The sequence below is a fragment of the Biomphalaria glabrata genome, chromosome 11 (genome assembly GCF_947242115.1).
Source record: "Biomphalaria glabrata chromosome 11, xgBioGlab47.1, whole genome shotgun sequence".
Classification (NCBI taxonomy): Eukaryota; Metazoa; Mollusca; class Gastropoda; family Planorbidae; genus Biomphalaria; species Biomphalaria glabrata.
In genome coordinates, this window is record NC_074721.1 from 20275086 (window position 1) to 20296382 (window position 21297).

The 21297-nt window shown below is 32.4% G+C and overlaps 1 protein-coding gene across 1 annotated transcript; it reads right to left on the bottom strand.

The window, feature by feature from the left end:
* Positions 1-43: 43 nt before the first annotated feature.
* Positions 44-19145, bottom strand: LOC106051151 (KAT8 regulatory NSL complex subunit 1-like). Its single transcript, XM_013206285.2, is given in 8 exon segments — positions 44-3476; positions 3636-3886; positions 4191-4308; positions 6914-6950; positions 6953-7165; positions 9548-9655; positions 11914-12911; positions 17009-19145. Coding segments are annotated over 8 exon segments (3717 nt in total). The 5' UTR covers positions 18367-19145; the 3' UTR covers positions 44-2842.
* Between the last annotated feature and the right edge of the window lie 2152 nt (positions 19146-21297).

Consider the following 21297-nt stretch of genomic DNA (forward strand, 5'->3'; position numbering starts at 1 on the left):
CTACTCAAGTCTTAAGCTTTTTTTCTTTTTTTAAAAAGTTACAACACAACTTGTTTTTTATGTTACTTTATTTATGTGTGTGTGTGTTTTTTTTTTTATTTCAAATGTATAAAAGACAAACAAAATGAACAGATGATGGCATAAAGCAATAACAAAGAGGGTAGACTAAAAACAAAATCCCAGTGAGAGGTAGCACAGACAAGAATTAGTTCATATTGTCTTATTTCCCCCAAATTCTTTTTTTTTAACTAAAAATAAATAAAACTTTTACACTATTAAATGATTCAATTCTTTTGGTAACATGAACAAAAAAAAAAAAATGAAAATCCATGTCCTTTCTCACTAGTACACAGGTAATATAAAAAAAACAACAAAAAAACAATTCCAATGAAATGTCCTATGCAGGCTATGAAATATGTACAAAGTATATATACATGCTTGAATAATCTCTAACAAAATAAAAAAACAAACAATCAATCACAGATAATGAATTTCTTTTTTGTACTTGAAACTCTAACAAAAATTAATTTCAAACCTTTCAAAGGTTGGCAGCAAGGAATTGAATAATGAACTAGGACATGTAGCAATCTTTTAGCAATTTAATTTTCCCATTATATCAAAGACTACATATTTTTGTATTGAAATGGACTATATATATAATTTAACAAATAATAAATGTGTGAAAAAGGGTAAATAGTGACAACGCAATGAAGCATTTTGAACAAATTTTATGCACAATTTACCAATTATCTAAAGATGTTCAAACTTTAATTTCTTTCCATAAATGAGAAAAAAAAAAATTTTAAAAATGGTAAGCAGTGGATTTTATACGAGAAATATGTAGTTTCTAAGGCAGAGATTCTTTGAAATAAATTCTAAGTAAGAAACTAACAAAAAAATCATGATCAATAGATTTCAGGATTTTTTGAAAGGTAATTTTTCCAACTGTAAATGCAACATAATGATGCGGTACTTGAAATCTTTACAAGGCTTTTAATTGAAACAATGAAATTTAAAAATAAGATCGACAATAAATTATAATTAATCATAGACAAAATTTGTCTTTATGTAAGGTATTAACCTGTTTACAACTTTCAAATCATTTTTGTAAAAAGTAATGTTTAAAAAATATTTTGGTACACTTGGAAATGTACTAAGTATTGGTATTTCATAATGTAGCTATTTAATATGATTTGAAATAGTTTTTTTTTCTATTTAAATGTCTATATAATTGAATAATTAACTGCCATTTTAGCATTCTATCCTGCAGCTAAGTAAGTCATGTTGGAATTTCTTGTGTCATGGTACTTTCTATTTTTATTTTTGTTGGTATATTCATTAAAACCAATAATAAAGAACAAGCTACACCACTCACTTTGTGGCCTAGAACAATGGATGTAGGATTTAAACAGCAAAAATTACATTAGCCAAGAGATTTAAGCAGCTATGATGAACATCTTTGATATTTCCACTCTAAGGAAGCCATAAAGCATTGACAGGGAACCCATGTAACTCTTACTTTATACATCCTAAATTCAAATAAACACATTTATGAATTGGCCACTAATAAATTCTGTAAGACAGGAATATTCAGAAAAATATATTTGTTATAGCTTCAAGTAAAGCAAAATTTCCAACACCTTTAGGAATAGAATTAGAATGGCTACTTAAGCTAGGAATGGTTTTAAGTTAATTGATTTATATGACTTTCTTTTTTGTTTCGGAAAATGTTCTGGTAGCTCAGAAAAAAAAAGCCACAAAAAAAAAATGGTTTATTTAAAAGAATCTAGGTAACAATTTAAAGCTATTTATTATGACAGAGATTTACAAAAAAAAAATCCAAGAACTGTAGTCTTAGTAGCTCTATTAAATGTTTGAAGGTCACCAGGAGACAATCAATAAAAATATTCAAGTGACAATCATACAATTCACAGTACATATATAGTCTAGCCACCAAATGCAGACAATAAGAAACCTTTATACATCAAGGCAGTAACAGTAAGATCATTCCAATCATGATTTACACTGCAGTGAATTGAGGGAATGCATGTTGCTTTTTTTTCCATACTTAAAAATGCTTCTGAAACAAAAGGCTTAAAAAAAAAACAACTGTGTACTAAATACACAACATTTCAGCAAAAACAAGTACTAAATCAACCTATCAATTTAATTTTAAGAGGATTAGTTTTAACCTTCATAAATGTTAGATTAATTACATGTGTGTCCAAAGCATGATCAAGCTTATTTGAAGTGAACATTAAATTTAATATTTAAAAATATTACTGATAGGTTAACAAAACAAAAAAAAACAAAACAACTGTTTACTGAATTCATGTTTTACATTGTACTTTTTTCCTAAATGATAGTAAATTAAGTAAGTTATCTAAGTCTCATTTTGGTATTATTCAATAAGTGAATATTCTAAATAAAAAAAATTAAATGACTTTTTTTAACAATTATCAGATCATTGTGTGTTGAAAATAAGCTATACGAATACCGGCATAGTTGGTTTTTTTTTACTTTAAATAAAAACTGGTCAAACAATTTAACAAGCCTCATGATATGTGGCCATAACAAGATATTAGAGTGGCTCTACGTGCCAGTGTTTACAGTGTATAAGACCTAGATCTAGATCTGGCAGGTAGGAAATACTAAGCCAATTGCTTTGGAAGAGGTCTTACAATAGCCACAAAGTGAGGAATAATATCAGATTTCTGTGATTTTTCCTTCAGAGATGGCTTCTAAACTGAAGCTATTACCCTGAAACGCTTCAGGACTTTAATGGATTGGGATATCCAATTAAGATTTTACATCCTCAAGATGAAGAACTTGGCAGATTAATTCATCTTTTAATCTTGTTTTTCCTGGGAGTATCAGAGCCTGTCCAATCAGGATCATTTTTATCATCATTCAGAGACTGTCTACATCTTCGTCTGGTATCCAAACTTGTCCAATCTGGATCATTAGCATCATCATTGAAGATCTGTCTATATTTTCCTCGTCTAGTATCTGAGGTAATCCATTCATTTTCATGTATATCATCATTAATGGCTGTTCTAGATCTTCCCCGTTTAGTAATTTCTAACCATTCTGTATCATTTGGGTCATCCCCCATGGATGACAAAGATTCATTACTTGGATGAGGAGAGGGTGCATTGCTAACATCTTCATGATTTTCTGAGTTACCAACATAAACAGAAGGCTCCAATATTCTTCTGGTAACACTCCGATGATGAACTGGTTCACAATTGGGTGTCAATTCCTTTATCATCAGCTGGTATTCACTTTCAGAGATTGGAAATGTTCTCCTAGGCCATGGCTTGACACCAGAGCCTTCATCTGGAAAGTTAGGAAGATCATCGAAAATCAATGAACTAGAACGCTCTCTTTTAGACAAGGAGATAGTACGACGTCTGGATGTAGAAGGTTGACTTTCATAAGATTCATCATTGACTTTTGGGAAAAATGTAGAAAGGCTGTGAAAATAAAATAAGAGTTGAAAAATTTTGAACTATAGTAATTATGATTAAGCAAAAAAATGGATTTAAACCAACTTCCCTATAAATTAAGCAGAAAACTAAAAATATGGACTTTATTTGAATGATCCTTAGTAAATGTATTCAAAAACTAATAACCTTTTATTGATCACAGGGGTGGAGGGTTGAGATGATAGATATCCATCTTCCACAAAAGTAATATTACTTTCTTCTGTGCTGAATCTCTCACTATTAATTGTTCTTCCGGATGATGATGATAGTGCATCAGACCTCCCCCTATTTCTTCTAATTGGTGGATACTGAACAAAGCTACGAAAACGCTTTTTTTCTTCCTGCTCCAAAATTAAATGCCTTGCAGCATATCTCTCATCTGATATATCTTCAATAGGCTGAAGAAAAAAAAGGTACAAATATTAAATGAAGACTTCTATAAATTGTAGACAAAAAATCATTCAGAACTACAAATAATATATCCAAAAATGCAATACATATTTTTCCTCTATAAATGTTTTTTAAAAATGTATCAGCTGTTGAATATTCTACGGAATAACAAAGATGGCATTTTTAAATATTAAGTTACCATTGCTTTGTCTAAAATAAAATGAGTCAAAATAATAGTATGAAAAGAGATACTAAAAGTATCAAACACAGACATTTAGTAAAAAAGCTGCAGTTCCATAGATGGAAACCTACCTCATCATCCAGCACATTTTCTATAACTTTTGACTTTTCCTGAATAACTTCCAATTTTGGGCACTGATCAATTTTAATGTTAATTTCTGCCGAGCAAGACTTAGAGATCTCTCTCCATCTGCAAATAACATTAAAAATTGTAATTTATCTTTTTCCCCAACATATTATCCAAATAACTATCCTTCCTGTAGCTACTAATGATTATTTTATTGAGAAAGAAGGGACTGGTATCTGTACATGCGCTAATTTAGATGAAGGACTTAGTAGCCAGAAAGAATTAACTCTCTCACACTCCAGCAATACATTTTTCTGCCAGCCAGAGAATACTAACAATAGATTTATGTGAAAAATTACTTTTGACTGACCTATTTCATTTTCATCTGACCATGAATAATTTCATTTTCATATGACCCATTACAGTTTAAAACAGCAGTTGCTGTTGTTCCAAAATAGCAAGATGGAAAACAGGTATTGCTTACTATGTCTGGATTTGATATTCACCAATTTACCTACAGTATTATTATACATAGAGATGCCTACATAGCAAATCTGAAATGTGCCTTTCCAGATCTGAAAGTGTATATTTTAAAGGGCAAATGTGTATTTTCATAAGTATAAAGAAATACACTCATGAAAAACTAAAATCATTCAAGCATGTAACATACAGAAATGCATAAATCCAAAAAATTAACATCATTAAGTTGTATAAGTAATTCTGTACATTTTTCAAAGTATTTTACACATTTAGTCTTTGTCATAGAATTTTCTAGAATATGTAAGAATGTTGCCGTTCTTGTCACTTGGCAATGATTTTATGATCATTATGCCTCTAGTGTTTCATTCCTGATTTCATAATATCATCAACAGAAAATTCATTTAAAAAAATGGGACTTTTTATTTTAGAAGTGCATTAAGATTTAAAACTAGATGCAATGGTTTGCTTGGCTGGATCAGTGACATCTTGTTTTGTTGATGGGTGATTTCTTTACAAGGTATGCAAACACTGGAAATATTTTATCACATTTCTTTCAGACCGTTCTTTGCTGAGTCAGCAATGAAAGCTTTGGTATCCTCTACAGTCACTAATTAAAAAAAAATTGTTTTCAGACTGATAAACTTATTAGTCATTGAACTTCTTTCTAAGATAGAATTATTGAGTCTGATGAATATATAAACTCCCTAGATGTTGTAAAATAATGCTTTTCATTCTGGGTTTTAATGCTTGAAAAGAAATGTGTTGAAGGAGGGAGCAAGGAATCTAGAATTTAATGGGGGGTTTTTTTCAGCATAAGCAAAAGCCTTTCTTTTGTAAACCAACTCACTTCAATGTCCCTGATTTTTTCATTCTTTGAATTAAGATAATCTTATGGTAACTTGAGATCTGCGTACTTTCTGTACATTTTAGGCACATCACTATTTCTTCCATTAAAACCTCTGTCCTTCTAATTTTCATCTCCTGAATTTGGTGGTTTACAAAAAAATCGAGTCTAGATCTAGAGTCATTGGCAGCTTCATTAACAGTTGATTGGTTTTAATGTGCATAGGAATTATAGGCTACTGTCCTGATTGTGACAAACTAGATCTAAACCCAATCATTTAGATCGCCAATTTTGTAATTTTAGATTCCATAAATGATAAGAAAGGAGATTAATAAATCTCTTTATAAGATGGCAGAAGTTGCATAGATATCTAGATTGTAAAGCTACTAAACACAATACTAGGTCTATAAAAGTTAAAGGCTTCAGAACTAAACAATCAATTAATTCCAACAGTTTGAAGACTAGTGTCTAGAAATAAACTGACAAATTGAAAGGAACTCCACTTTATTTGCATCAGCAAGATCTAGGTCTAATAATTATTTTAAATCTTCGTGAGGTAAATCTCATTAGAACAGTCAATTTCCATGCATTGATCTATATAAATCTCTATGATAAGCAACAGCTTTTAGTTTTTTTATTTAATTATTTTGTAAGCTTTTGCAGGGGGAATGCATATTTAAAGATCATAAATCATGCTAGCATATTTTTGTGTCCATTCGTGTACAAAATACGCAAGATGCATACTTGTAGGCATCTCTGTATATAACATACAATTTTGAATAAACATGAAGATAATTATGAAGCACATGCATTTGCTTTAACCCATTAGCTCCTTCTGCAGTTGGAAACGTTTTCCCGTTTTTGTCCTAAACCGTTGTAGAACGTTTCTGAAATCCCCTATTCAATAGACTTGATTTAAACTTTTAAATAGAAGATTTCTTCTAGTCTCGTTGCAAGCGTGATTACAAATCATTTTGGAGATTACCGATTCTATTTTTAATAAAATCGGGAAGGTTTTTATGTTTTAAATAATTTTTCAAACGAACAGGCCCATAGCCCCAGTGTAAAAGCCCCCATGTGGGAAAATTAGTATTTTTGAAGTTTTTTATATTCTAGTGGTATTAAATGTATATATTTTTAAAAACTAGACATATAGTGCTACTTTTTAAAGTTGTTTGTTTGTTTATATGTATTAGATCTTCAATTCGATATTTTTTTTCAAAATACATATTTTTTTTAGGATTTTAAAAAATACGGCGTTATCCCTCCTTGCTTAGAACTTTGGAAGGGTTTTTTTCAACTGGAAATAGGAGCTATTGGGTTAAACAAAATAGATCTGATTTTTAAACAATTTCTATAACACACACAGAGTAAAATAGGAATAAACCAGCATAAGCCACTTACTTTGGTGTTACAATCTCTTTATACTGAGGTTGTTCAATGTGGATGTGGCCATACTTAAAGGTATGACAATGTTATTTATATCGTAAGAGTTGTCCACCTTTCTTTTACGCTGATGAACTCCATCTTTCAATGAAGACTGTGATAAGCTGGAGGCCAGACCATGTTCTTTATGACCAGACATGGATGTTTCTTGTTCTAGGTATTCAGCTTCCAAATCTTCATCATCATCTTGCTGACTTCTTTTCATAGCTTCTGAAGCAAAACGACCCCAAAAATTTAACTCCATATTAAATATCTAAATTTGATAAATACCTAAACTAATCTAATATTCAATGCATTTTTGTTATTTAAAAACAAAACCAGCCTGGACAACTACTTGAGAAAAAACATTTTTAATAAAGCTTAAGATATTTAAAAAAAAAACACAATTTAGGTCATGACTACAGGGTTAGTAGCCTTTTCCATGACAAAATTTTAGGAGATTTTTAAAGGATGAAATGTATGATGTGTGTGTGTGTGTGTTTCCTATCCGTTTGTGTGATACATAGTAAAACATACACAAAACTAAGCATTTATCAAATCAATTATTGTTATTTGATTTTAAAAATAATAAATATCTTGCCAATATGTCCACAGAAAATGTAATGAAAGTTATCTTTTAATCAAGTAACAACTTGACTGTCATCTCAAAACCTCAAATAACCATTTCTTTTCAAAGATTTATTTAAAAATATTATAAATGGTTGCTTTTCCATTTTTTAAAATAAGAAACATTCTTAGAGATGCTATCATAATGTGTATTCTCTGTGATGGAAATGTACATTATTAGTTCCTATTTGTATCTTATAGATACTAGAGTCATGGTGTGCATTTGAGGTAATGTTTTATTCTTTTATTAGCTAACTTAAATCCATCTCATAAACAGAGCCAGTAATATATAGGGCAATATAGGTCTATATGAATGTTTAGTTGACATTTGCTTACTAAAAAATGGCTTTTGGATTTTGGGGGGGGGGGGGGGGGGGGGGATTAGACCTATTCACGTTTTTTTTTTCCTAGCAGAATCTTTTTCAACCATATACTTTACCTGGCTTTTACGAGTGAAATAATTTTTACGGACTTTTCACAGCTGCATGCGAAATATTTTCGTTAAATCTACAGTGGATCTAGACTCTTGATCTAAGTCACTAAAATGCGCGGATTTTTTCAAGGCTGTGAGAGAATTATCTTCACTGAATTTACAGTAGATCTAGACTCTAGATCTAAGTCACTGACACTAAAATTCGCGGACTTTTCAGGGCTGTGAGAGAAATATCTTCACTATATATATTCTAGTGATTTAGCATAAATCTAAAGTCTAGATCAAAGTCGAGAAAATTAGCGGACTTTCCACTGCTGTGTGAATATTATCTTCACTAAATTTACAGAAGATCTAGACTCTAAAGCTAATTCGCTAAAATTGGCGGACTTTAAGTCACTAAATTTTGCGGACTTTTCACGGCTGTGTGAGAATTATCTTCACTAGATTCTAGTGATTTCGAGTAAATCTAGAGTCTAGATATAAGTCACTAAAATTTGCGGACTTTTCGCGGCAGTATGCGAATAATATTCACTGGATATACCATAGATATAGAGTCTAGATCTAAGTCACTAAATTTGTGGGCTTTTCACTTCTTTGTGCTAATTATCTTCACTAAGTGATTTAGCGTAAATCTAGCGTATTTCTAGAGTAATCTAGACATTAGATGTATCAAGATAATTAAATTGACTAAAATTCACTGATTTATCGTGTTAGGTGCGAATTATCTTCACTAGATCTAACTTAGATCTAAATCTAAATACTATTACTAGATACTAGCTAGATCTAGAAGATTTACCGACTTTCCACGCAAAGTCACTCTTACACTCACAAGAAGAAGATTTTAGGTGAGGGAGGGCCCGGAGGGGTTTGGCCTAAAAATTAGTCTGGTAATTGCTCTAATTATAGACAATAGTCACTTGAGACTAGATCTAGCGTGTCTTTAGTGGTAACAATAAATGGAAACAAACATTTCGACGCTGCCTTCAGAAAAATACTGCCAGGTGAAATGCTTGCTTGAACCAAGACCATCTTCAATCACGAGGTCGCAAGTGGGTTAAAGGCGGTGTAGAAGCGTCACTGGTCAACTCATTAACACAGCCAGCCCGTAAAGTCATGCGATCAGAATGCCTAGTTACGCTGTTGTTTTATTTCCCCCGCATTTTTTGCAAGAAATAAGCAAAATTATATTTTTAAAAAAAATATTAGGTAAAAATTTTAGGAGAGTGGACACAATTTTAGGAAACTTTCGGCAATTTTTAGGAGAATTTTAGGATTTTAGGAGACTTTTCATTTTTTAGGAGTTTTTAGGAGCGCTACGAACCCTGTGACTAACATTTTACCATCTCAGAGAAAATATGAGACATAGATTATAAAAAAAAAAGACATATATAACATGAACTTTGTGCTCTTGGCAATCAAATCATTACATTTTTGGATGATTATATATTTTGAAATACTACAAAACATGGTAAACCATAATTTCCTAATATAAAATAATGTTTGTATAACAAAATATCCAATAAACTAAATTTAGCTCAGAAAAACTTGTATACCTCTTGCTGCTTTGGTTTTCTTTCTTTTAGCTCTGTTAATACATGTTTTTAAGGATTTTCCTTTTGAAGAAACAGCTTTGCCTTTACCTTCATACTTTTGTTTTATTTCTGGTGCAGAATTGAAATATATATATTTACATTTTATATACATGTTTAAAAAGTTTAACAAGTAGATATAGCTATGAAATAAAAGATTTGTATATTAATAATGTTAAACTATTCTGAAATGGTGGTTTTTGTATAGTGCTTAATTACTGCCAATCTAAATAGTTCAAGTTCAAATTCTGGTCAAATCACTGGGAAAAAATGTGAAGTAACTCAACTCAAGAAAGCAAAACAAGGAGGCAATTTAATTCATCTCAACTGTTAACTAGTTGAAAAAAAAAAAACACTCCACCATATGCCTCATAGACCATTAGATCCCTTGAATAAAACCCTAATTTGTACATAAATATTTGTAGCTGTTACCATTAAAAAAAAGCAAGGTTCTGGTGCATTTTATAATATACAAAAATTCAAGATTTTAAGAAAAAAAGCATTAAATTACTAGTGTAATGGAACATTTTTATTAACTTGTGCAGATATTTAATAACAATGCTTGTAAACACCTACAGCATCAATTAAATGCTTAAATGTATGATGTATACCATATCACGTTAATGTAAGATTTTTTTTTTGGAATAAAAAAAGCTAATATATATATATATTTATATATATATATATAGTTTAAGTCCAGATGACTGACTGACTGAAAATCACCTATTTTCCCACTTGCAGTAGATGATAAAATATGAAAATTTACCATTATTACTTACTGAGTACTAAGCCATTTTAACTATCGAAAAAAAATGATTTTTTTTTTTTAAATTTCTACCCAATAATTTTTTTAACTCCGACATTTAAATATCTAAATAATTATCAGAAGGAATGTGAACAGTGTGGTTATCAAATGATTTTTGAACAAAGAACATGAAACATCTGTATGAAAACCTGAAATGACTAATTAATAATAATTTTTAGCATTTATAATTTTAGAATGACTAGATCTAGATCTACAAGGAGGCCTCTATTCTGGAAATAAAAAATTCCTAAAAATTGTCAGTCAATATAAGGAAAGGGTCAATTAAAGTGTGTGTGTTATACTTGGTTTTTCTTTTTAGGGGGAAGAGGGGTATAAAACGGTTTGTGAAGGTAAGTTAAATTTTAAAAAAGGTATGTCTCTAGATCTTGTTCTAAGATCAAAATATTTTTTTAACAACTATGTACAAAGTGGATTAAGCTATGAATAGTAATGTTTCTTTTTTCAAACTGTTTTGCTGGAAGTTCAACGCTTCATTCAATTATTTATCAGTACCTCTATAATTAAAGGGCAAAATAATTTTGTATAGCGCGGGGGAATCATTGTATGCTAGGATAAAACAGGTGATTCAAAGAAGTTTTCTATTGAAAGGCCAAAAAGTGTGCTGTAGGGGGAAGTAGTCTGTATTACAGGGGGGGGGGGGGGGGGCCGCCGATATAAGGAGACTACAAATGATGGACTTTAGAAGTGTTTGTGCATACTTTATATTAGGGAGTTTCAACCATAGCACAGCACAATACCTATTATTTAATGCAAAGTTGACTACATTGTACATTCTATTTAATGACTATAAAGTTGATACATTTTAGTTAAAATTTAAGAGTAAAATAAAAAAAAAAGATTGAAAAAATGCCAAAAAAGTAATGTTTCATACAAATACAACACCCTTTTAACCCAACTGTTAGGTTACCCCTTTTTAGTCCAATGATGGAAACAGATTTGAATTTTTTTTTTACCAGCATTGTGAACCAGTAGGTCATAGTGACATGAAAAGGAATCACTGAAAAGTAAGTATATATGTTACGAAAAGTGTGAAATCCGGCAATAGATAGAATACCTAGGCACACACGAAACGTCCAGGCAAAGTGAGAAATTATTTCTCCATTTTCTACTTTGATAAGGCAATATTTTGAGTTTTTTTTTCACTCGCTTATATTTAATGTTTAAAAAATCTTTTTAAAGAAGACATTTTTTTATTTTACCTGACGCAGAACTAGTCATAATATAGAATGGCAAGGCAAATCAGAAAATGAAGAATCATTTTGTACTTTGCATAAAAATGCCCAGAATTCTGTAAAATGGCTATGCAATCTATATAATGCCTTCTTTTCGCACTTTGCTGGTAACATATTTAACATATATAATTAACTTTTGTTTCTTAATTTGTTACATTACAAACCACACTTGTGCTACTAGAACCATTATTTCATCAAAAAAAATAAAATAAATATTTTGAAAGTTAATTTTAGTAAGGAATGTATCAAAGCAGTAGAATAAAAATACATACTTGTTGTAAAATGTATCACAGAAGCAGTAGTATTTCTTCCTTTCTGCTTGCTTTTCTTGGATGGCTCAGAAATCAAATTTATAACTTTTTGGCGTTTACTCTCTCCAACTCGAGTTTTACGAGGAAGAGGTTTGCTTTGCAGCAGTCCAGATTTTAAAAGACCTTCACAGTAAATAGACCAATATACATCTTGGGGAAATGAAAGCACAGGATGAAATGATGGATCCAATAATGCAACTCTCTCTTGGAGAGACATTGTATCTGGATCAGTTGTCAAAGTATTGTTATACCTTCCGCCACATATGGGGCAAGGGGTCATAGGAGGATAACAGCGGCAACGAATGTCAGATAATCGAGCTGCTTTAGAGTTTGTTTTGTAGAGACCAATAGTCCTTAATATTTTTCTTTTTCTATAGCTGCGAAGAGGACGACATCTTGCTGAATGGCAAGAAGCATCAGCTAAAGAAGAATTATGTTCAAGTTGTTCATTTATCTTTCCAGAAACAAGTCTTTCTTTTGATATTGAAGGACTATCATCTATACCAATGTCTGTAGATGTGCTGCAGGGAGATTCTGTGAGGCCATTGACATTTAAGTTTTTGGGTAATCCAGCTGGGCTGCCAATTAAAGATGTCGCTGGTGATAAACAATTTCCCAAGGATTGGGTTAGTCTTGCGGCTTGTTTGTCAACATTAGACATAAATGTTGAAACATTACAAGGAGAGACTTCAGAACTAATAGATGCCGCCCCAGGCTTTTCTTCATTTCCATGAACACCCATTGCTTTAGCTTGAATATCTTGAAAACGTCTTAATATTTCAGCAGAAGATGGTGGATCCCCTAACACCACACCCCCTTTGCTATTTCTTAGTTGTCTATAAATCTGACTCTGCTGTCTAATACGATATTCCAAGTCTGAAACTTGTGCTTGCAACCAAGTCCATCTGGCAACTACAGCTGCTCTATCCATTACCCATTTCCACTCAGCCCTCTTTATTCTGAAATAAATTGGGAAAATATACTGTTAAGTCTTTTTCTTTAATAAAAATAGACCAAAAATGTGAAACTGTTCATTGACATTAACATTAGTATAAACTTTTTTTTTAAAACAATAAATGATGTTTGAATGTGGAGGTCATAAAGTATTTTGCAACATCCCCACCTGGCCACCCAGAAAAAAATCTGCTGTGGCATGTCCACAGAAAATCTGATGAAATATTTTTACAATCAAGTAACAACTTTACTATTATATCCATTTTTTAAATTTTCACAGATTCATAGAACACCACAGCACATGGTTGCAGTTTCATAAAGACATTCTTAGAGATGCCTAAAATGATCAATAATGGTGTGTATTCTCTGTGGAGGAAATAGATGTGTATTCAGAAGCCCAGAGTAATGGTGTGTAGGAGGTACTGCGCTTAAGTCCTCATAAACAGAAGCATTAACATTCTTGAGTACTGATATCAACAAGTGTACATTATTACATTTAAAAAGCTTATTTAAATCTTAGCTTACATCTAATCTAGATCTATTATATACACATTTTATATAGTAGTTTATGTAACAGATTTCATTTCAAATTGATAATTATCAAAATATATGATGCATATAATTAAAACGTTTATTGATGGTGCTATATAAATAAATTTTAATAGTACAAAAAATGTATTATTTGGTAGTCTAAACCTCCAAAATGAATGTATTTTGAGACAAAATGTAGACTTAACAAACCAAATTGTATGCTACCTCTAGGTCTGATTCTAGATCTACTTTGTGGTCTAGCTCTATCTTGAAATGTAGATCACTATAACATTTAAAAGGTGCACATTTTTGTACCTCTAGGTCTAATTCTAGATCTACTTTGTGGTCTAGCTCTATCTTGAAATGTAGATCACTATAACATTTAAAAGGTGCACATTTTTGTATGTCTAGGTCTAATTCTAGATCTACTTTTTAGTCTAGCTCTATCTTGAAATGTAGATCTATAACATTTAAAGATGCAAACGTTGTATTGCCTGGGGTGATGTAAAATAAATGGCTAGCTGGTGCTGAGTCAATGAAAGGAACCAAATTGTGGACTGAATGGTGAGGAAGGACACAATAGGAAGTAGATCTGGAAATATTACTCCTCATACAACCTTGCACTATTTTTGCCATAGTTCTAATATTTGTTTTTGTTTCCATTTGGTGTGTGTGGATAGATATAAAGCCTATCCCCCCCCCCTTTTTTTTTTATTTCATGGACATTTTTTTAAAATCTGATTTCTGACTTTTCCGACTAAAAGTCAATGGGCTTATCACGGGCATGTGAGGACGATCTTTTCTAGATCTAGACACTAGGTTTACTAGATCCAGAATAATCTAGGTCACTAAAAACAGTACAAAAAGATCTGCAGTTTAAGTCACTCTTCTGCCACAGGTGGACTCTAGCAGTCTAGGTAAGGAAAGGATGGGTGTACTGTTAGGATGGTAAGGGTTGAATTTGTCCCTATCAAAATGCTCCAAACATAGACTAAATATCTAGCGCGTCTTCCTTCAAAACAATAAAAGAAAAAAATCTTTTCACAATTATCAAAGCCAGCCAATCAAGCGATCGCTATCTGCTGTTTTTTTTTTTTTTTAATTCGGTTTGAAATGTGAAGAGTTTGGTCAAACTTTGAGGCTTTTTCTTTTTTTCAGGAGTTTTGAGGACCGCTATGAACTCTAACCACAAATTCAAATCTAGAGTTGGCTCTAGATGTATAATTCTAATTTTTAGTGCCAGCTCTCGTGTTTGCAAGTAAAAGATAATTAGCTCTAGGCGAGTCTAGGTCAAACAGACCTAATGTAAAATTTTTTTGCAAAAAAAAAAATATCTTGATCTAGTTTTTAAGCAAACAATTTACAACGATTAAATGATCTCATTTAGTGTGTGTGCGCATAACTGAACAACCATCATCAAAAAGAGAGCAGCTGCGTCGCTACGAAAACGTGGAAGATTACTAATTTCTAAAAATAGTTCGTGACAATCATGACGAAACGAACGCGACCTCGTCCTGTGCAGGATAGTACGACGCTATTTAGGTCACCGCTACTCGCTCTACAGTCGATATGAATGAACCAGACTAAATCTACATATTATATACCTTAAAAGCTTTTAATATTTTTTTTTACATCACATATATATAAACCTTTTTTTTTTTTGTTCCATCGAATGAAGCTATATAGATCTAGTATAACAAAGATCGATACTAGATATCTAGAATGTGTAACACACGGCTAGGGGAAAGAAGCGTGTTAGGCTAGCCTACTACGCTAGTATGGGAATGCAAGTGACGACTTTTGAAAGAAGCGCTTTAGCATATTTCCAGAGTTTAAAAAAAAAAAGTGGAGGTGCTGGAACTTAATTTAATATTAAAAAAATGAACACAATTCTACTTTTTTTCGACAAAAATAATATCATACCTAGACTTCTATATTGTAATTTTTTTCTTGTAATAAATGACCAATAGTTATAGTAATACTTAACAGGTTGTAATAGTTCTTATTAATTGTATACCGTTGGGGAAGGGTTTGGAGGTTTTAATACAAAACCTGCAACCACAATCTAAACATTTGCTTTCAGCAGGATTTCCACAGCCAAGTGGTTGAAGTCTTTGTCTGAGAACTACTAGGATCATTTTTAGGCTTAACTTTCTCTATAAGAAAATACAGACCCGGTAATGTGTTTCTACTTAAAATGTTTTCATCTAGTCTAGCCAATGAACATAACAGTATTATATGAGCACAGAGTTTTGTGTGACTCAATACTTGGTAGTCATTGAAAGCAGTTATCTGTTTAAAGCGCCCTATTATGTATACTGATATTTTGTCTAAGAGTTATAGACTGCTCTAGTGATTATTAGAGGGGATTTTACTTTTTTTTTTAACCTTTTTTTCTTTTCATAGTAAACATATCTAATTAAGTCAAGTTTTAAAAGCAGGACCTTAAAATGAATTCAAGCAATAAATATCTTTGCTTAATTGTTTACAGCTTTTTTTTATAACAGTATAATGAATATAGATAATAATGAATCTACAATTTCAGATATATAGATTATAATGAATCTACAATTTCAGATTGTTAACTATCAACATAATGATTCATAAAAAAGGTGTATTCCATTTTATTATAAATATGATTTATTTGCTATGCTGTTTTGTTTTCTACCCTAAGTTTCCAAACTGAGGTTCGAATCCTGGTGAAGACGGATTTTTATTTCTGGCGCTTCTGAGTCCACCCAGCTCTAATGGTTACCTGACATTAGTTAGGGAAAAATAATTGTGGTTGGTCGTTGTGCTGGCCACATGACACCCTCATTAAACTGTAGGCCACAGAAACAGATGACCTATACATCATCTGCCCTATAGACCACAAGGTCTGAAAGGGGAACTTTACTTTTTTAAGTTTCCTGCTAATTTTCGTTCATTATAAGGTCAAAACTAGTAGACTTGCAACCTCAAATTGCTAAACCAACTACACCTTGTCACAAAATTGAATAAAAATTGAAGACTTTTTAAAAATAAAATATTTACATGCTTTCAATTTCAGTATAGAAATATACAAATATAAATGAAATAACTAAGATGTAAAGTTTTTTTTTTATTTTATCAACTCAAACTCAACAATTCTCAACATTCATATTTGTTTTCTCTTGGTCTCTACCTTACATCAACTGTCAACTTTTTTTTTTGACATCATTCATTCAAAAAATTACATAAAATAAGCTTATACCTATGTATATATATATATATATATATATATATATATATATATATATATATATATATATATATATATATATATATATATATATATATATATATATATATAAATAAATATATAATATATTACATATAATCACACACATACACACTCTATAAATAATGCAATCAAGTCAATAATACAAACAATATAATGCACATGTAATTTTTCGATACACAAATAATATAATCTCTGCAAAATTGTAGCTTAAGTGTAATCATTTAAAAAAAAAAAATACAAGACATTTGTCTTGATGATTAGAGATACAACCAAAAATTGTACTCAAATCATTATGTAAATAATACTTACAGAGGTGGGAGATCAGCACTAGTGACAGATGCACCAAGCTCATCATCACTTTCACCACCAGAACTACTGGCAGTGGCATCAGAATCCAAATCAGCTGATGTGGTCTGTACTCTCTGCATTAGTCTCTCAGAAGTTTTAAGTGCAGAACTACAAACTGATGCGTCCATTAAAACAGTATTAGATGAAAATAATTTGAGTTTAGATGTCAAGCTATCTTCAGTTGATGTTATGCGATTGGGTTGATAATTTTTCACTAGCTTCACCAGCTGAGCAGCTGACATGTTTTTAACATCATCATTACTAAGGAAATGCTCTTTTAATTCTGTTGGACCAGGGGTTTCATTTTTTATTGCTTTAGCAACACTCTGAAGATTCTTGTGCTGAAACTTCATAAAATGCCTGAATTGCTCTTTGGCATGAGCTTCAACCACCTTAGCTTTCATCCTTTTAAGTCTTCGCAACAATATATCAGCCTTACGCTCCAGATAAATTTGCTTTTTAATGCACTCTTTTCTCATTTCCTCTTTTGTTTTTTCATCTATGAGAGCTTCAGATTTACAAGTATTTTCAAGGATAACATCAGTCACAGTTTGATCATGTTTCACGTTTATCCCCATTTTTGTAGACTCTAGTAATTTACTTGTAGAATTAAAACTAGCACTGGATATCTTTTGTTCAGACTTTAACTGAATATTATTGTTACATAAACCATCCTTTTTTTCATCTATATCCTTTAAACTGTCTTCATTCTGTGCTTTTCTGATAAATCCACTTTCACCATTCACCATTACTGGTGATATAATTTTGGTTTTAGCAACACAAGATGAATCAAAGATTTCATTTCCATCCTCAATGCTTATTCCGCTGCTTTTATTCTGTTCATTTGGTTTACTAGCAACAATATGACTCATTATCTTGTTATTGTCAAAATATTGATCAGGTTTTGCTCCGTTGACGTTTTTGACCAGAAGTTTTTCAGAATCATAAAGTTTGTCAATATGTGTAACTTTAAAATTGAGAGTCTTAATGTTTGCAGGAATAGTTTGTGGACAAGTGTTACTTAAAGTAGTTAACCTCTTCTGGTCAAAGCAAATGGGATTTCGTTCCTCATTAGAAAGTAACAGGTGCGACACGGCGTTTGACCTGTTTCTAATACTAACAGTGTGTAAACTGTGTAGATCTTTAGATCTATCTCCTTTCGACAAATTTTCTTCGTTAGACTTTTTGTCAGCTTTTCCAACTGAAATTGATTCGTTCTTAGCCGAGGAATCCTGAAGTTTGAGACGCGCCGATGCCGCTTCAGTTAGAGCGGGTGCCATTGCGGCTAAACATATCCTCAGCGTAGATGTGCCCGACATAAACGCATTTAAAAAAACGTCACAAGTCTATCAGTAAATGTTACCTAGATCTAATCTAGATCTAGACAGAATCTAAGTTACCATCACATAACTTATCTTTAAATTTAGACCTTTTTTTTTTTTTTTTAAAGTGGAGGGGGGCAGAGATTCACTATAATAATCATGACGACATAAATGCTACACCATAGCATAGATTAAGAGCACGCCGCCGTTATGATCAGTTTTAATAAGCACGTGACATTGGCCAACAAGGAAAACGATGTGGGACGATATTATTATTAGATATAGACTCTAGATCTAGATCCGATTTATTTTCATAAACATCAGTAGATCTAATTCTAGATCTCATTAAATCAAAAGTGCATTAATTAGGTCTAGATCTAGAGTGCTTCTGTTCAAAGTTAGAATTCTGTTAAGTCGCAAGTATAATTGTGAAGTCATTCGATTAACAGACATAGCCTATTTTACAAACCACACTTTCTACACAACATAACACAATGACCACGTGATCGGGCCACGTCCTTGTACATCACATTATATGAGAAGAATACGAATCCACGCTTATCTCCAAATTGATTAATCCTAGTGAATTTATAATAATTCAGGCAAAATATTTTAACATTAAAGATAAAATGCATCAAGTCGGAAGCAGCAATAAATTATCCATAAGCCAGAGAGTATGCATTTTTCTTTTCACATATCGCATATCGCTGTCATGGCGGTAAAAGTTTATTCACAATAATTACAAACAATCCCCTAACGCTCAGGGAACGCGATGAATACTATCAATAGTGTTATCCCTCTAGAAGTCATTTCCTGATTGGACGATTCAAAGGTTAGAGGTCAACAACATGAATATTCAATTTTAGCTCTTCGATGAAAAAACAATGCATACGTCGGAATAAACAAGTAAAATATATTACCGGTACCTCAAAAAAAAATTTTTTTAAATATGTAATTTTTCAAAATGATCAAAAAAGATCTAGATCTATATATTTTTTCCCCGAAGTCAGTTGCTCCAAAAGTTGTATTGTAACGACAGGCGGCCTTAGCAGTGCGCGGAGCCCTCCGCGAGTGTCATAGCAGGGCCACGAATATGCCTACTTACTTGTACGATGGGCTCTATATCGCCACCCCCCCCCCCCCCCGCCCAAGGCGCAGTGCATGGAGCGGCGGTTAGCCCTCTCGCCACCCACAACGGCCGCATCTGGTGTTAAATGGTCTTCTGTAGCAGAGTCATGGAGTGGGTAGACCAATTTTGTGAATAAGCTACTGTTTGTGTAAATAATTATTTATAAAACTATTCTACTAATATCTTCAATCGCTTACAAACAACAATGAAGGAAAAAAAAGAAATACTCCATATTAAAAACCTCAACTGTCACATTATTTTTTTGCCACAAGTGCAATTTAATTTAAAAAGTTATCTTTTTCTAACGATAGGAATATAGACCGAGATTTAAAAACTGTTGCGCAAAATGAACTTTATAATCATGAATACATGCGGGAAGACCCAGTGTTGTAGGTGCTCGGGATATAGAATGTCTTGAGCTCCAAACCAAATTTACTTAGTAGATTATTAACCATAGACATAAATAAATATAGACTGGCAGTAGGAATTTATTTTTATTTGGGGGGAGTCAATATGTTTTATGTACTATATCTATGTGAAGAAAAAATGGCGGCGATTGAGCAATAAATTCTAGGACTAACATTTCAGCCAATATATACCTTTGATCTTTAGTTTTGAAAAGTACAAAACTGCCATATTCCCAATATTTTGTCTTTGTTTTATAATCATAGACATAGGCAAATATATATAGGTTTGTGATGTGGATCTACAAACTTCTCTTTTCCCAAATATTTCCGATAATAATTTGTTCTTTATCGTCCAGTCTATATATATATGTCTATGTTATTAACCTATACGGTATTTAAAAAATCATAACCGTCAAACCAGAGTTTTCCCAATGTGGCCAATTAGCTACTAATTCTTTACAAAAACTGCCAATTCTTTAGGAAAATTGTTAGAGCCATTTTTCGAGATCACTGTTCAGGTTCCAGCTTTTGCAATGAGTTTGCAAAATAAATAGAAGGATAATAACAAGAAAAACATTTTAAAACTACTTTTAAAAAAGACAATTATAGTTCGTCCATCGTGGTTCAATGATGACCACTTTGTCATCCAGGGGCTGAGGGCTTTACACTGGGGTTCTATGCCTCCTCATGTAGCTGGTGAGACCTATGTGAGCCCGGAATGTTCGGCTGCACACTGGGCAGGTTATTCCAGCTGGAGCTAGTGTCGTGGGCCTTGCTTTTCTTCTCTGGCATTTTTCTTCTGCCAGCGTTGTTCTCTTTTCCTCAGCAACCTGTGCGCCAGTTTTTACAGTGCGACGCCATGATGCTCTCTCATGTGCCCCTGTCTCCCAGGTGGCTGGGTCTATGCTGAACGCCTTCAGAGAAGCTTTGAGGGTGTCCCTGAAGCGCTTTCTTTGACCACCTTGCGAGCGCTTTCCGTTGCTTAGTTGGCCATACAAGAGTCGTTTAGGGATGCGGTGGTCTTCCATTCTGCAGACATGTCCTGTCCATCGCAGCTGGAACTGCATCAGGGTTGTGTGGATGCTTTGCGGACCCGCTCTTTGAAGGACTTCAGTATCTGGTATTTTGTCTTGCCATTTGACATTCAGTATTTTTCTTAGACATGTCATGTGGAAGTGATTCAGTTTCTTTGCATGTTTTCTGTACACTGTCCACGTTTCTGAAGCATAGAGCAATGTAGGGAGGATGAAGGCTCGGTACATCCCTAGCTTTGTATTTGTGGTGATACCACGTCTGTTCCAGACATTTTTAGACAGTCTGCCATAGAATGAACTTGCTTTGGCGATACGCAGGTCGATTTCATTATCAATCTTTCCGTTTCTGGACAGTGTG